This window comes from Acipenser ruthenus, chromosome 11, assembly GCF_902713425.1.
Source record: "Acipenser ruthenus chromosome 11, fAciRut3.2 maternal haplotype, whole genome shotgun sequence".
Classification (NCBI taxonomy): domain Eukaryota; kingdom Metazoa; phylum Chordata; class Actinopteri; order Acipenseriformes; family Acipenseridae; genus Acipenser; species Acipenser ruthenus.
Window position 1 is genome coordinate 30,805,894 of NC_081199.1, and position 18,518 is coordinate 30,824,411.

General features: G+C 36.2%; 1 protein-coding gene across 1 annotated transcript in view; it reads left to right on the top strand.

Annotated features, from left to right (window-relative positions):
* The window catches only part of LOC117426638 (dual 3',5'-cyclic-AMP and -GMP phosphodiesterase 11A-like), a 70,611-nt gene that overhangs the window by 25,130 nt on the left and 26,963 nt on the right, over positions 1–18,518 (top strand). Inside the window, exons 3-10 of the mRNA XM_034044448.3 lie at positions 4,504–4,593; positions 6,051–6,191; positions 6,849–6,913; positions 9,163–9,295; positions 9,679–9,754; positions 11,735–11,802; positions 12,640–12,732; positions 14,120–14,170. Coding sequence (XP_033900339.2) covers positions 4,504–4,593; positions 6,051–6,191; positions 6,849–6,913; positions 9,163–9,295; positions 9,679–9,754; positions 11,735–11,802; positions 12,640–12,732; positions 14,120–14,170 — 717 coding nt within the window. The remainder of the gene's footprint in view (positions 1–4,503; positions 4,594–6,050; positions 6,192–6,848; positions 6,914–9,162; positions 9,296–9,678; positions 9,755–11,734; positions 11,803–12,639; positions 12,733–14,119; positions 14,171–18,518) is intronic.

The window sequence follows — 18,518 nt, forward strand, 5'->3', positions numbered from 1 at the left end:
TGACATTTTAATCCTCATTATTATGACCCAATGAACCATCCTTGGATCTATCCTGAGGAGAAAATGATAAACACTTGGCTATAAGTACATTTAAAGATCCTTATTGAGTTATGTTAATTCACGATAAATAAAACACAGGATTTGCATGCTAATTTTGCAGTTTTCCAGTGGTTATACGAAGCATTTACCATAGTTTACCATGGTTTGCCATGTTATTAATATGTATCACCTTACCTCTCTTAACAGCTCTCACATATGCTTTACCATACTTTCACTATGATATGTTTACTATGGTAAATGTTTAAAAGGGTTAGCTAACAAAAATCACAGCATGTAAGGTTTATGTAATTATTTCAGTAGCTATAACCTTTTACTTAGTGTGACACGGATGGCTTTGTGTGGTGACATCAGGCCAGGAAATGAATGCAAAACCACAACAGCAGACTTGGGTGTGAAATGCACTGCGGTGCTTTTTAATAAATGAACAAAATAAAAAGGTTGAACAAACGAAAACACTTTTACAAAAACAAACAGCACATTGGCCAAAAACAAATACAGACAAGAAATAACTAAAACAAGTGTGGTGCTGGTGTTGAACCAGCACACGTAGCAATTGTTTCTTTGTATTTATTCTTGTACCTTCTCTTATTCCCGTTCTCCACTCCTGAACACTCCAACCTCGATCAGTCAGAGCTGCAGGTTTATATACATGTGACCATCTCCAAATTAGTAATTAATTAATCAATCTGGACACGGTCCCATTCTGAATGGGGTTAGCATGGATGGGGAAGTTTAACCCCGTCCATGCTGCAAAAACAACTATAACAAAACATTGTAGTTTAAACAAATTAAACAATATGTTTTTAAATAGCAATACAACAACTATAAAATACAAACCATAATATGCACAGGGGCGTCACATGTTGGTACCGGCATTCTCCTTAATACGGTTTAGCAGTTTATATAGGCTTACAATAGCTGGGTTTGGTGAGTCTTACTGGATGACTTTAGTAATGAATAATAAATCTCATAAGGAGCATTACCAAAGGTGAATCAAAATATGCAATGAGTAGGTCTAAATGCAAAAATAAATACACAAATTAATAATAATAATAATAATAATAATAATAATAATAATAATAATAATAATAATAATAATAATAATAATAGTTGCTCTAGGCACTCTTGAAGCATGCGACACTGCTTAGGAATATCCTCCTTAAGCTTAGCAGAAGGTCATTAGGAATGTTTAGCAGGGAAACTCAGGCTGTGAAAATTCCCTGAGATCTCCTTTTTATCCTTTGGCTGGTCTTACCATCAGAAAATCCATTTGTTCATTTAACTGTCCTCTTAACGCTGATTTAAGTCAGAGCAACTATCATTTCACATTGTGGTTCAGCTGCACACGCTAGTGATGGCATGTGAAACCTTGTCATTTCACTGCAGATAGTTATTGCTGTGCTTTATATTGCGATAAATATCAGGATAAATGTATTTACTTTTTATTGATGGTCTTCTCCCAAGCTCAAGCAACCTGTAGGGTGTGGTAACTTTATTTGTTTATAATGAATTATAATAATATTTTTTGAATTTGAATACATGGTGTATTGATCAATGAAATATTGTCCTTAACAAATGATATAGTCAATACATGATTACATTCATTGGTTATTCAGATACAGTAACATCACAATTATTGTAACCCATTCTTCTAGTCTTAGTCATTAGCCATTACCTTCAACCGGGAATGCCCTTTCAGATGGTTTCAGAGAAGACCCTTTTCAACCCAAATAATTCAAATAAGTGTACCTTCCTGTAAGCTTTTATAGTTACATTTCATTTGGCTCTGAACATACACAGTCTTAATCCTTTAGAATTCCATAGTCTAAAACACATGGTTTTGGTTTACATCTGTTTCACATTAGCTGACACAGCACTATCATATCCATAGCATAGACCTTGTTACCATAATTTATTTATTTATTTTATTTAATTTCATTTATATAACACCTTATGTCATAGACCCCAAGGTGCTTTACAAAAAACATAATACACGCAGCATAATAAAACATTAAAATAGCATAAAAAAGACTATAATAAAAAGACTATTTTAAATAAAAGTAATTACATTTCCAATCATGTATATATATATATATATATATATATATATATATATATATATATATATATATATATATATATATGTATGTGTGTGTATATATATATATAACAGTTAATAATGGATCAATAATAAAAAGACTATAATTAAAAGGCTTGTGTATATAAATAAGTTTTCAATCTTGACTTAAAAACAGCAAGACTCCGAGCTTCTCTAACAAAAAAAAGCAGCGATCCAAAATGTAGGAGCCTTATCAGAAAAGTCCCTTCCTCCCATACTATTTGTATTTACTCTTGGAATAACTAAGAGCTCTGCATCCTGAGATCTAAGATTCCGCTTAGGAATGTATGGGATCAACAGCTCTTGTAAATAACTGGGTGCCAATCCATTAAGGGCTTTATAAAATACAATTTTAAAATCAATTTGAAACTGCACAGGAAGCCAGTGTAAGGAGGCCAAGACAGGAGTAATATATTCACCTTTTCTGATTTTAGTTAGAATTCTTGCAGCAGCATTCTGAATATGCTGCAAGTGAGGTACCAAATACTTTGGAATCTCAGAAAAAAAGTGCATTAAAATAGTCGACTTCATCTCCCCGACAGAAACGTACTGAAACCTATCGGAAAGATAAGACCTAAACCAAGAATGGACACCGCCTGCCAAACCCACTAAACTCCCAAACCGATTTAAGAGAATGGAATGGTCCACGGTATCAAAGGCAGCGCTAAGATCAAGAAGAATTGAAATTGAAGGAAAGCCAGTCGGAGCTTATCAAAAGATAATTTACTACCCAAACAAGAGCTGTCTCAGTGTTATATGCAGATCGAAATCAGAGTCGTTGATAGGTAACAACTTTCTCTAAGACCTTGGCTAAAAAAATGGAAAATTGGAAAATGGCCTATAGTTGTTAATAACTGTAGGATCCAAATTACTTTTTAAAGCAGGGGTTTAACCACTGCAACCTTAAGTGCAGAGGGAACTTTCATAGATGAAAGTGATTAATTTCTAATTGTTAAAATGCTTCTATTAGCAACACTAAATACATATTTTAATAGTTTAGTAGAAATAGGAACAAGGGCACAAGTGGTTGGTCTCATGTGCCCAACTAACACTGTCAGCTCTTGCAAAGTAACCAACGAGAAAGCTTTCACTATAACTTTGTCAGGTCTAGTTAATTCAAAGTAGGAAGAAAGGTCCATAATAGAAGGAGTCTGTAAGATCTGATCTCTAATATAAGATACCTGTACCCCTTAGACTCCCACAATAGGAAACTTAAATACACCCTAACACCAGGCTAACATTGGACTCCTCCCAAATGCATATCTATACACAGAATACAATATGACTTGTTTATTTTAAACCTTACAAATCAATTTGACCAAGTCTGCTAAATTGTGTGTTAGTTTTGTGTTGAGACTGCCTGAATAATTAAGCTTTCCCTTGAGGGCAGTTTATATTTTTTGCACAACTGCCACCTCCTTCGGCACTTCTTCAATGGCTCACGGTGTATGTCATGTTTTCAGTGTTATGAAAATTCCTAATAAGGCTGCCATATTGAGGTAAAATGATGGTTTCTAGTTGATAAAAAACAAGCAAGTTTGTATTTGGTACACAACTGCATTCTATAACCCCTAAGTTCAAGCATGGATATCATACAAGGACAATTGTTGGCAGTAATTTTATAGATAAGCTTGCTCTGCATTGTCTAAGAGCCCATACAGATATATACAAAAGGCTAAATTTCTAATATGTGCTGAACTTCAATATACAGTACTGATTTCTGTAGATTCATCCATATAATGAATATCATACATGGGATATAATATTATAATGTGACCTTTTATATAAAATTAAGCTTATTTATTATTGCAAAATATGCAACATTTAATTTCATTAAAACAATGAAAGTCAGGAGGATGGCATATGTGTATGTATGTGTGTTTTTACGTACATTTGTATTGCCTTCAGTGAGGAGAAAGGTTAAAACATTTCTACAAACATGACCTTCATCATAATATAATCTGGGGGTGGATGTGACAAGCTTTTCATTGGAATTAAAGGAGAAATAGGGTGATCGCTCCCTACCTCGGCCACAGCCCATTAACAGCAGTTGCATTTGCTGAAATGCATTGCTATTGACGATCTGTTATACAACACAGCCATGAAAATGTTATTGGAGAGGCTGGTTGGAATAGATTTTACATAGGAAATGATTGTCTTCTAGTTAGATACCTTTACAAATAGAATTTGAAATCCTGGCATTATTCCTCGTTGTATTGTACAAAGTCATAATCATGCACTGCTAAGCACAATATTATGAAATAGTTCTAGATCATTCATTCCTGCTTTCCAACTGGTAATACTGTCCCTCTCTCTGTCAACAGGTGCTACAGATGTATCTTCCTTTCTGTGGGATTGCCATATCCAATGCCCAGCTTTTTGCAGCCTCCAGAAAAGAATATGACAGAAGCAGAGTAAGTGAGATACCAGCACCTTGGACAGCGGCTTTCTATTACACCCACATTGTAAAGCTCATCATCACTCACTGCTATTAATGGGGTTCAATATTGATCCCCTCGCGACCCACTCACTGTCACAGTGCTAAATGTTAAAGAGACATGTGCTTCTTTGATGGACTAAACAGGCTTTATCCTGACATATTTTAGTGTAAAAGCTATAGAGTGGGCAGCAGATATTGACCTAGTAAGGAGCCTGACATAGCCTACATCTAAATCACAGGTTGGTAGCTTCTCCTCAGCCAGGCTTCCACATATTTTATTTGGCTTGTCATTTTATTGGTCTTTGATGTGCAGAGCTAGTGAAGGGGAAGCTACTAGTGTGTTTAGCTGGAGCGCTGGGCTTCTGTTTACATTACAGCTTATACCGAGAGAGATAACCTGGGCAGTAGTGCATAGTGCAAGTCGTTCTGACAATAAAAAATGATAATACGCCTTCTACAACTGAGAACTGAATCTGAGTGACTCTTGATAAAAGTAATAATGACAGGGAGTTTGTAGTCCATTATCTGAGAGAAGTACATAAGAGAGGGGTTTCATAGACACAGACATAAACAGGAAAGCTGAGGATTGTATCAACTGAAACATCAAGTTTTTTTTTTTACTTTCCTTATTGTACGAATAGTAATTTTGTTAATATTTATAATTAATAAAATAAATCTTACTGATGCCCTGGATACCCTTGATCACTCTACCCCCACCCACTTGATAAGAAGCCAGATTTTCTTGCTCTATATTAAATACCTCCATTGGGCTCCTGAGTAGCACATCCAATAAAGGCGCTCTGCGTGGAGTGCAGGATGCGGCCTATTGCCTGGAGATCGCAGGTTCGAATGCAGGCTATGTCATTGCTGACCGTGACCGGGGGTTCCTAGGGGGCGGCGCACAATTGGCCGAGCGTCGCCTGGGTAGGGAGGGCTTAGGTTGGCAGGGCAATCCACGGTTCACCGCGCACGAGCGACCCCTGTGGCTGATAGGGCACCTGCGGGTCTGCAGTATAGGTCTGGTGGCTTCGCTGTGGATCTGCAGTGCGAAAAATGACGGATTGGCAGGAACATGTTTCGGAGGACGCGTGTTTCAGCCTCCGTTTCCCGAGTCGCCGGGGGGTTGCAGCGGTGTACCGGGATAAAAATAATACTTGGGCATTCCAAATTGGGGAGAAAACCAGGGTAAAAACCATTGGCGACGGCTAAATAAAAATAAAAAATACCTCCATTACTGAATTGTTCTTTTGAGCTGTCAAAATGGTATCCTCTAAGTAGCCGCTGATTGGCTGACGGCTTATACTTGTGTTATAGTTACACATAAACATAAAAGCAAGACTGCATGGATAGTTCTATCTTTTTTTACTTTTTAAATATCCTTTGAAGACCATCCATGTTTAACAAAACCATTTTATTTTATTATATAAACAGGCCTTGCTTGAAGTTGTCAATGACTTATTTGAAGAGCAGACGGATTTGGAGAAAATTGTCCGGAAGATCATGCACCGTGCGCAGACGTTGCTGAAATGTGACCGGTGTTCTGTGCAACTCCTTGAAGATATCGAGTCACCAGTATGCAGTAAAACTTCCTTAAAACTTATTAACATTAGAGGGAGGGGGACTAATAGCCTGTATACCAAAGTAACCCTATCGTCTAATGACTGTAGAAGCTTTTTTAAACACAGTTTGAATGGAACACTAAGCTTACTGATTTATTGAAAATGAAACACCAGAATTTCCATGTGTACACAGGACAGTTAATGTGAGTTGAGATAATGTGGGTGAATGTGTGGCAGAATAAAACCAAAGGGACAGGGTTAAGTCAATAAAAGTTTAAAAGTAGGGTGCATATTAACATGCAGAATTTCGTACAGATCCTAAATTGATACTAGAAAGTTTGAGGAAAGGGGAAAAAATATATAGTTTGATGACATTATAACAATAGCAGTAAGTAAGTAAGTTTTTTAAAGATGCATTTATTGTTAATTTTAACATACTGTATACATATTTTACTTGCTTTTTTACCAATTGTGTTTTTTTTTCACAAATTTTCCTTTAAGATTTAGTGATAGGTGCATTCCATTAAAATATTTAAATACTAGTATAACATATAAATGATATTACTGTACAGCATTACTTTATCTAAAGCAAGCCAGCTTCTGATTATTACAAGATATTTAATGCTAGTATATTCAATAAAAAAAAATGTGTATTATTTTTTAATGGCAGGTGGTGAAGTTTACCAAATCCTTTGAGCTTCTGTCTCCGAAATGCAGTGCTGACGCTGACAGCAGGTATGGCCCATGTCCACCTTGACACTTCAATGGATGGTTTTTTGTCAAGCTGATTCATTGCTTGCTTTGTCTGCTTCAAAGTAACCGATTCTCTTGTGAAACGTGAATTAGATTACATTAATTACCCAAAGCAGGGCTCATGTATTGCAAGGATCCCGGGAGCTTTTTTTTACTGATAGTCTGTGGAGACACAGTGGGAGGTCAAATAGCAGATACTCCTTCAGTACCAGATAGGAAGTGTCATGCTTCCAGAGCCCTGAGCATATCTGTACTCAGATAGTACAACAGTGCATGAAAACTGTTCTGTCAGACTGGCTAGGCCCTTATATTTGCACAGACTGTTTTGATCTAATGCGAGTTAATGTAAAGTTCTAGAACACCAACCCCAATTACATACAAGTTGGTTATTAGAATACCCCACAGGGACCCATATGAAAAAGTGCATGATGGATTGATAAGTACTGGAGCACACCACAAAGGTGGATTTCTGATAGGCTTGCTTCTGTTCTGTACTGCACACAACAGCAGCAATTAAAAAAACAAACAAAAAAAAAAAAAAACCTCTCAGTTGCACTAGTGTATTTTCAGGAGCATATGAATATATAATGTACTGCTCTACAAACCCATTTAATGTGTAGCAATCTTTCTTAATGTGTAAAGCAGAGTTTACCAGTTGAATTGTTCATAAGCATTTCCCATTGTTTTCTGCTTCAAAGCACAGTCTCTTTAGGGTTGTTACATTGTATTTGTAAAGTTATTAATCTTACAAATATATCTAAAGAAAAAAAAAAGATTTATGTGTTGTTTTTTTTAATTACACAGATGAAACCACAGCCAAAATTATTGCTAGTCATTTTTTTCTTTTTTTGTAGTACTACGTTTCCTTCTGCATTTTCATATTTGGCATATGGGAGGTGTGACAGGGTACACCACACCTCTGTGTGTATCGTATTATTTGTTGCATTATTTTTTAAAATGTATTGTTTATGTGTGTAAAACATGTTATTTTATTGTTAATTGTTTTGCAGCATGGATAGGTTTAAAATTTGTTTGGCCACCGTGCCGTTTTTGTTTTGTATACATGTTTCTGTTTTGTATAAACTTTTTATTTATTATTAAAACGTGCAGCAGCGCTTTCATTACCCCAGTCTGGTGTTGATATCCATTCATTTCCTGTCCTGACGTCACCACAAATAATCCTGGTCACAGGAGGTTAAAATCTCAAAGGGAACATTTGCTATCTTCTTATATTTAAATTCTCAGGGAAAACACACTGTAGATTACTTTCCTAGAAATCTGTTGCAGCTCAGAAATTGGATTGCTAATGGAGCTGATGCCGTCTGTGACTTTGAAGACTTCGCCTTTCTTTTTTTTTCAGAGCAGGGTTTAAGAATGAATTCTCTGATAAATAAGGCAGTTTTTTGTGGTATAGGGGCAGTAAGCCCACTACAATATCAACCCCCATGGTGCTACCATGTTGTATTGAATTTTTAGATAACAGTTGTAAAACTCTTTTATATTAGAAGTCACTGAACTCTTCTGCTAATGTTGCTGTTTTATAGATAAAAAGCATCTCTGTGCTCTCTCCATTGTTAAACAGGGAACCCAGTGGTGAAATGCAGTAAATTACCAATGTGTGTGTGTGTGTGTGTACACATTACTTTTATGTTGATATAAAGCACATTTCTCAAGACACTGACTTGTAAAACAGTTTGGTGTATACCATTTTTTACATTAAGACCAAACTGGATTTTCACTATGAAATAGTCATGATTTGGGTAGCAGTCCTTCTGGAAATACAAGTCTTATGATTAACAGGAGGTGATGCTTCAACTAAGATGTAAGGTATGTGTGGAGCAAGTGGCACAGAAACCCTACTTATGCCACATGCTGAGAGAACACGCCACTATTCAAAAACTACAGCTGATAAATGTTCACAAACACCTAGACCAAACTAAATGTGTTGCAAAGAGTGTTTATCACCTATTTATTATAACAGAACTGGTCTATATTTAAACCTACATGTTAATGTAGGCAATCTGCCTGTGCATCCAAAGCTTTCTACACACCAGCTAATAATAATTTTAAAATATCAGTAACTTGCACATAACCTTGATGTAAAAACCTGTGCGTTGACAACAAAGGTTTACTTTAGAATTTGAAGACGTGAATGAGACTCTTGTTAATTATTTAAAATGGTCATCCTAATGTATGCCTTTCTCCTTTGTTTGGAACACTCCGGTACCAAGTTTCAAAGACAGCTTGGAGAAGTCTTCCTACTCGGACTGGCTGATCAACAACAGCATAGCTGAGCTTGTTGCTTCCACCGGTCTTCCAGTTAACATCAGTGATGCATATCAGGACCCTCGCTTTGATGCAGAAGTGAGTTAGCTGTATATATATATATCTTATAACAGATCCCTAAGCAAAAGGTTTACCACTGTTCCATAGGTCGAAACAGACTGGCAGTGGTAAACCCCCTTGCAACCAGCTTCATATACCCGCTCACAATCAAGATCACTCACACAATCAGCTCCTCCCAATTGATCTGAGCGCTTTGTCTATTAGAACCGGCTCTCCCTTTTACTCAGCCCTTTTAGTGCTGCTCATGAAGGGACACTGTATAACCCCTTGTAGTGCTGCTCATAGAGGGACTGCACTGTATAACCCCTTTTAGTGCTGCTCATAGAGGGGCTGCACTGTATAACCCCTTTTAGTGCTGCTCATGAAGGGACTCCACTGTATAACCCCTTTTTTTCTTCCAGGCTGATCGGTTCTCTGGTTTTCATATACACTCTGTCCTTTGTGTGCCTATTTGGAACAGTAACCATCAAATAATTGGTAAGTTTCTATTGTATTTTTCCCAACAGATCTGTTACATTGTTGATGGCTGAGTGCAGTCGGTCCAAATTCTGACAGATTGATAAACATACCCATCTCTTAAAGTGAGAGACGTGATTTTGATTGTATGTGTACAATATAATTTGTCTCAAGTCTGATGAGGTTTTACAGAGATTATTTCAAGATATTCATACACAGTAGCTCTGATGTTGGATATTCCCAAATGAACTGAAGGTAGTCTGTGAGGAAACTAAAATTACTTTTCAGCTCCTTAACTCTTTGAGCACTTTGTAACTTTGCATAAAAAGACAACCCAAATAAAAGTAATTAATATTTCTAGTCTTATATGAAAATAAATGTACTGGTGACCTTGAAACTGATCTACAGCTATGGCCAAAAGTTCTGCACATCGGTTAATTATATAGGGTGATGTAAAACGTTTGTCCATAGCTGTATAGTGCTTCAATGTAGAGGTCATGACGAGCTGTCACTCCGTAGAGCTTGGGTGGAAGTTATCAGAGCCAGAAATTAAAGTCGTTCTAATTATATTATTGTACTACAGCAGCCAGACAAGCACAAAATGGTTACATTTAAAAATAAAAATTTAAAATGTAAAGAAAATTTAGGTGTTCAAAACAAACATGTTGAAGCTTCAGGGTGGCTGCATGGTGAGTCCGCAGTGTGAAAAAAAGAGGTCGGCTGACGGCACACGCTTCGGAGGACAGTGTGTGTTCGTCTTCGCCCTCCCGAGTCAGCGCAGGGGTGGCAGCGGTGAGCTGAGCTTAAAAAAAATAATTGGCCATTCTAAATTGGGAGAAAATAATACAAATAACTGGCAATGACTAAATTTATAAATAAATAAATAAATAAAATACCAGACAAATACCACCATCATAAATTAATCAGCATACTGGAAATGTACTGGCAATTGGCTTTACAGAGAATCATACACATGCAAAACAGTATTGTAGATTTTTTGCCCTTACTATTTGCTTTAGATTCAGTATAGCTGATAGGACACTGAGCGGTTTTGAATTCTGTTTCGCCAATATTCTGTTAGTAATCTTTCTCTATAACTCGTTTAAGACAGCATTCAATGCCTCTGTTGAATCCTAGAAAGTAATATTAAAACTCAGTACTGGAGCAGAATAATTCAGAACCACTATGAACCACTGCAAAAAGAATTCAGAACCACTCTGAACCACTGCTAGAAGAATTCAGAACCACTCTGAACCACTGCTAAAAGAAGTAGAGTAAAAGGTGAAAAGGGCATTTTAAGCTATTTGCTTTTTATTCTGATGCAAAAAAATAAGTGCTTATTTTCTCTTTGAAAATATGCTTTATTTAACATATACAATCGATAAACTATCTGTCTGATTCTAGTGGTTATGGGTTTATAACCCCAACCAGACTCATCACTCACATACACTGTGCTGGAATGGAGCAGGCAAAGGCAGACTTTTTATTTTATTTTTTAACAGAATTAGGTTCCATTTTCAGGAATGACTCGTGCAGATCAGCAAGCATGTAGTTCCTAACGCAACTAACCACAAACAACAACGTGCCTTGTCTACCTTGTCTTCAGTAGCAGTTCATTTTTGTTTTTGTTTTCTTTTTGTTGTGTGTATTTTTGGTTTATAGTTTTGTTTTGTTGTATCTTTAGCAATAAATGAAATTGACAAAAACAATGGCCTAGAATCGATTCTCAAAGCTCTTTACTCTAAAATGTCTCTATGGTTACAAAACTACCAGTATAAACAATATAGACATTTGATTTAGGTGCTTGTAAATAGACTTTTGTGTTAGAATTGTATTTGCCGTTTTTTAAATGACAAGTAAATATATTTGACTGACCCATGTGTACTGTACATACATCTAGATACAGCTACCAGAGAAATGAATAAATAAAGCATAGAAACTTCATGTATTCTAGTATTTAAATTCCTAAATAACCCGAAATGCATTTTGTTCCTAACACAGGAGTGGCTCAAGTTTTAAACAGACTTGATGGGAAACCTTTCGATGATGCTGATCAGCGGCTCTTTGAGGTATTTTTTCCCCCCATATTTTGCTTAGCACTGTGATTCTGATGCTGATTCTAGAATAAAAATGTACTGGGACTACTTGATTTAAGAATTGTAAATTAATGCTAAACGAATGCTACTATTCGTGAAATTTGCGTTACTGCTGTTTATGGTGCATTAATATAGCATTCTTAACTGTTAACATTGTTAAGCTTTATTACTTACTAACTAGAGGGTATTAACACATATTTTGCTTGATCAACTACTGTATATCCAACTGTTGTGGATTTATCATTGATTGTAAATTAACAAAGCCTGCCTTTTGTTACCATTTCATATTGTAATACAGTTACAATTGGTTAAGGTAATAACAGTTGGCAAAAAGTAAACAGTTTATACATAGATATTATTCTTTCTTAGAAGAAGAATAACACTAGAGAAAAGAGGGTTGTTGAAACGTTTGTGTCTTTAATAGTAGAAGCAATTTACAAATAGTACAACAATATGTAAAGAATTCTATTGGCATGATGTATTCGCCAAATCATTATGAGCACTTTTTAACTGCCATTCTAAGACAAATAAGGAAAAACATACAATCCCCTGGTTTGTTTATTTGTGGTTTGGTAACTTTATTGTATGTACTGCCCCTATAAATGGCCTTACAGTAAAGATAATTGTTTATAGCTAATAGTCAAATCCTTTCAAAGGAAAGCTGTCCCCCAGTGTAATATTTATGTATATGTGTTACTTATTGCTTTTATTTATTACCTGCATGTTAAACCAGCCTGTTTTGTAGCACTGAAGGACCAGACAAGTACACATTCCTGGACCCCAACAAAACACTTTTGCTGCTTCCCACAGGCATTCGTTATCTTCTGTGGCCTTGGCATCAACAACACAATAATGTACGATCAAGTGAAGAAATCCTGGGCAAAACAGTCAGTAGCATTGGATGTAAGGACAAAATATTTTTACATGACATTTCTCTTTTATTAGAAACCCACTGATATAGTACAAAGAGTGTGTAAGGGTAACAATAGGATATGCAGGCTCTCATCTCATAGTTGTGTGTTTGATTTAATCTGAGCTCAGTAGAAATGGTAAGCTATTTGAAGGCCTTTGCAAGGGTTCTGGGTCGGTCTCAGATCAGACCCTAATGGACTTTGGCCAAGTACTTCACAGTTATAGAGACTAGGTTGTATTCTCAACCTCTTGTGCAGGGTTGATTACTCCTGTGCTGTACCGCCTGTGGAGAACCTTCAGTTGTCAGTACTGTCAACCTAGCAGCTTTCATCAGCACCAAATTGATAACAAAAAAATATGAAGAAAAATGAATCTGTTCAAGAACTCATAAGCAATGCAAACCTATATGGAGTCCTCCTTATGCTATTTATTTTCTTTCTTTAAAAGCAATATTTTGTACAGGGGAAGCATTACAGGGAGAAGAAGCATGCAGATCAGAGCCCTTGACAGGTCTGAATAAACATGGGTTTACTTGATTAAATCAGAAATGCATAAGCTGTAAAAGATATGAGAAAAGCACATGAAGGGACACCAGCTCTAAACATGCGATGACAGCATCTCAGCCTCCTCAGTCACAAGCCTGGTACATCACCAATGAGTATCATATAGCATGGTGCCCACAGACAGCATTTATTGATTCATATACAGTACCTTGAGTAATATGCAAGGACATATTATGGTTCTTTGGTCCAGTTCTCATTCCAGTCGAGCATTGCTGGATCGAGTTGAAAAGGATGGTGAAAAGAAGCCTTCAAGTATTGAGCTGTTGAAACTGATCTGTTGATTGAACATTTTTCTCCCCCAGAATTGAGCAAAAAGGAGGTGATATTAAATTTTAATAAAGATCACTCAGTAAGATTTAAGACTTCTTTACTAAATGTAATGTTGAGTTTTATTTTTAACTCATGGTAATTGTGTATTTTCATTAAACGTTAATACAATATTTAATTAACTAGTAACAGTACATTATGATAATAATTGGGCACTGTAAATGTATTAATTTATTATAAAAAAAGAACAGTTCTTCAAATCGTGACGAAACTGATGCACTTTCTTGAGGTTCTCATAATCTGGCTCATGTTGACCTTGTTATGGACGATTTATGGCATGTGATTATTTAAGCATCTGTTCCAATACTGAGCTCTCTTAGATTTTATTATGAATGAGAAACAACATCTGCATCTTGATCAGGCAATTACAATAGTACAGGAATCAGCCTCAGGATATTTTTAACCATATTTCATGTTTCTGCTAATGTCTTTCCTGCTAATAAAACTACAAAGCAAAGAGTCTTATTAAAGCTATGATTCTGTCACAGGTCCTGTCCTACCATGCTACTTGCTCAAAGACTGAAGTTGATAAATTTAAGGTAAGGAACACACTTTTATATAAATGAAATGTATATTAATAATCAAAGTTACTCTTTATTTTCTATATTGGTGGATTAGCTTTACATTGAAACGTAGTTATATTAAATACACAGGTTAAACTAGCTGAATGTAATACAAATACGACCTAAACTGACCTAGAACTAGAACTACTAGATTCAAACAGTTTCTACTGATGGAGATGTAGACGTTTTTGAAATAAATAATTCATTTCAGCCATTCGTCTTGATGCATTAATACAGTAGCAAACATCCATATTTGCTAGTTTATCATTAGTTCCTAGTTGGTGATTTCTTATGTTAATACAACATATGTTTGGGGGCTCCTGAGTGGCGCATCCAGTAAAGGCGCTCCGTGTGGAGTGCAGGATGTGCCCTATAGTCTGGACGTCGTGAGTTCAAGTCTAGGCTATTCCTTTGCCGACCGAGAACAGGAATTTCCAGGGGGCGGCGCTCAATTGGCCGAGCGCCGCCCGGGGGAGGGAGGGTTAGGTCGGCCAGGGTGTCTTCGGCTCACCGCAGACCAGAGACACCAGTAGTCTGGCCGGGCACCTGCGGGCTTACCTGTAAGCTGCCCGAGAGCTGTGTTGTCCTCCGACGCTGTAGCTCTTGGGTGGCTGCATGGTGAGTCCGCAGTGTGAAAAAAGCGGTCGGCTGATGGCACACGCTTCGGAGGACAGCGTGTATTCGTCTTCGCCCCTCCCGAGTCAGCGCCGGGGTGGTAGAGGTGAGCCGAGCCTAATGGCCATTCCAAATTGGGAAAAAATAATAAAAAAATAATTGGCAACAACTAAATAAAAAAAAAAATAATAAAAAAAAATACAACATATGTTTTTGTGGAGGTTCTGGAGGGAATATAATGCATACAGTAAAAATCTGGTGTTCAGAGGATTAAAAAGGTCTGTTGAGGATTCCACTACTATAATGGAACACTGCACATAAGTGCAAATACAGTGTGTGCTGTAATGCCAACTCTTCACATTGACATTAATGTAAGTGTACGCTTAAAGTTTTATTTTTAGAAGAATGTCAATGTAATTCGATTGAATTGTAAAGATACCTTTGTGTCACTGTGCTGATAAGCACAGTTAAAAGTATGGTTGACCCCTACAGTAGGGCTCAGAACTTGGCACAGGTTTAATTAGAAACCTGTGATCACAGGGGATAACCGTTCTCCCCGAGTCCTGTGTGAACCTGCCTCCAGTGGGAGGGCAATCATTGTGACAGCACAGTGCTCATTGAGAATGCTTTCCTGGACCGCGTTTGAAAAACGAAGCTCAGGTTTGTGGGGAAACAGGAATAGTCCAGTTTCACAGGGTAGGAAAATAACAGCTGAGTGCTGTACGTCTGGTATTTCATCCTACCTAATCTCCTATTCTTAACACCTTTTAATTCTGTTTTATTATGCCTTACCAACACAGTAGTACTTTCCATATCTTCCCATTTTAGATTTTGCAATTTTAGATGTCTTGAAGCCAAAAGAGCTGCATTTGAACCTTTATTGACTTATGTGGTGATGTTATAATTTAAAAAAGGTTTTAACTACAGGGTTAGTAATAAAAACAATCATACAGTACTACTATTACACAATACATTTGTATTATGAATTTATCATTTATAAATGATAACTTCTAACTGTTAGTTGGCCATTAACCCTCAAAATTGTTAAGAACAAAAATTGATATTTTTCCTGATCAAATTTTTATTTGAGAAATTAGATATACATAATACATCAAAATATAACAAAAGAACATTCCCATTCTCCCTCCATGCCCCCCTCCCCATCTCCCCCCCCCCTCCCCCCTTTCCCAGGTGACAAAATATAGCCACATCCAGACATTCCCAAATCATGTGAAAAAAGGTGCCCATGGCACCCTGAAGACAAAGTGCACACAATGGAGTATCAGAAAGTTTCATTTGGAGATACTGGCAGTTCTAAGGAAAAAAGCAAAGCTGGTGTGTTTGAATTGATCCATTAACATTAATCCCACAGCAAGTTTACATGAGAAATATTTCTTAGTTCTGAGATTGTACATGATGAGAGGGTACTGTTTCATCATATCCCACCAACAAATATCACTGCGTTTCCATGGCAAATATTAGTATTTTTTTATGTTTTATATTTTAATTTACAAAAAAGTAGTGGTGAATAAATGATTACCTTTTCACTGCTTTGAATACCACTTGTTTAATGGGAAACAATTCCTATTCACTGCTCATTTGCCTCAGGTATTGCACTATATTTTACTTTATTCACAGTACAGGGGTTCAAAAAGAGCAGTAAAAAGGTAAACAAGAGGTATCCATCCCCATTTTATTACACCTGTAAACAACATCCCTGGAGACTATGAGATATTATAACAGCAATTCTTAATTTATTTGGGATTTCATTTTGAAATATCCCAATATTATTGCAAGTTTACAAAAAAAACAAACAAACAAACCAAAAAAAACATACAGCTTCCCTTCCCTCCTGTGTCCACTGAAATAGGTATATCATGCAATTTAGAGAAAATGATATATACAGTTTGTGGTTACCAATGCATGACAGTTCTATCATATTTTAATGGCTCAAGCTTCATCCATTCTGTGCTCTCTAAGTCCTTCTTTGATTATTCCTTTGTCTTGTTGTGTTAATGGTTTAGAATGACATTAAAAATGAATAATAATAAAGAAATGACAGCAGTATGGGGTGACATGCGTTTATCGAGCCAAGCCAAGGACTCTCACATGAGGAACTGAGCAGGCATTTAAGAAAAAAATGTAGTCCATTATTTTTCTTATTCTAAATATAGATATTCCTAGTCTCACTATCTTCCTATATGAGAGGAACTTCAGGGAATTAGCATTTTTTGGCAGTAATGGCGTGGGTTCATTTAAACTGGATGGTGTTGTTGCGATAACAGGCCTTTTCATTTTTTTTTTTTTTTTTTTTTTTAAGTAGATTTCGACTGTCTTTGTTTTTATGCATTTCAGGTTTTGTATTATTCGATTGATGATTAAAGTAGTTATTTAGATAGTTCTTTTTTCTGGTTTCTGGTGAAGAGGTCTCAATGGAGGTTATCAGGGATAACAGACTGGCTTTTAGCCAATCAGCTTGTGAGTTTTAACCATTGACATGATTATTCAGAATATTCTGCATACTGAATAATAATGGTATATTAGTGTACATGTAATTTACTGCATGCTGCAGTAAAATGCTATCCTACTTATTTTTAAATAAGCATTTATATTGTGTTCTATAGTAACTGAATTGGCAAGTCCACATTTTCCACAAGGTCAATCATTTTGTCACCTACATATCATTCATGTTTTTTGGTTTCCAATTGTTCATAGCAATATGTTTTATACTAAAGACCATTAAAACATGCTTCTAGGTAGGTTCCTCGCATGGGCTTTTTCATAATTCATCTCAACTTCTAATCCTGTGCTAGATACTGAATGATGTTGTGATGGGCTAAATTAAGAAAATATAATTCACTGACAAATATTTCAGCTAGAAGTCTTTGTGTTTAAAAATTAGAAGTCTGCTAATGAGATGCAGTGAGTCTGCTGGGTTTTTTTTTTTATTACAGGGTAAGCTCACACTGGCATTGAAAGTGAGACTAATAATCAAATTAGTATCATTCTTAATTTGTTTCCCCAACATTTAAAGTTTGATTTTCTCAAGACAACATCTGTGTGGGTTACTATTATGATAACTGATAAAAGGGCTGAACGGCTGAACGTGTTTCTTATTTATATGTTAATTATGTTTTAAACCAAGTTTAAGCTTGATTGCACATTATGGGTGGATAAAATTAATTAAAAATATGTTGTCGTTATAAATATGGTAAACTCATGAACAATTGTCTTCCAAAAAAAAATAAAAATAAAAAATAGCAGTCAATATTGCAGCACCCTGCAGTTGTTCCTTTGTGTTTGAAATGAACTGGTGCTGGCTTCATGTTTGAGCAAGATAATGAGCTCAGACATTTTCAACAATGGTGCATTGGTTATCTCAACCACACCATATATCTGGAAAAGCTGAAAGAAATGTGATAGACTGCTTGTATTCCAATAGAATGCAGTATATGTGGGACTATATGAAAAAGAAGAACAAAAAGGCTACTCTGCAATGTGTAAAATCCCCAGGGACATCCTACAAGAGGCTCAGAAACTGCAGCTGCTATCCATATACTGTAAGATATACAGTACAGAAAACTTTTCACAGGCATGTGAACATATTGGCTACATAGAGACAGAGATAGCACAGTATGGTTGTAGCGCTATTATTCTTGAAAAAACCCACTTGACTTGGGTGTCATTTCATGATAATTAAAGACAGGCT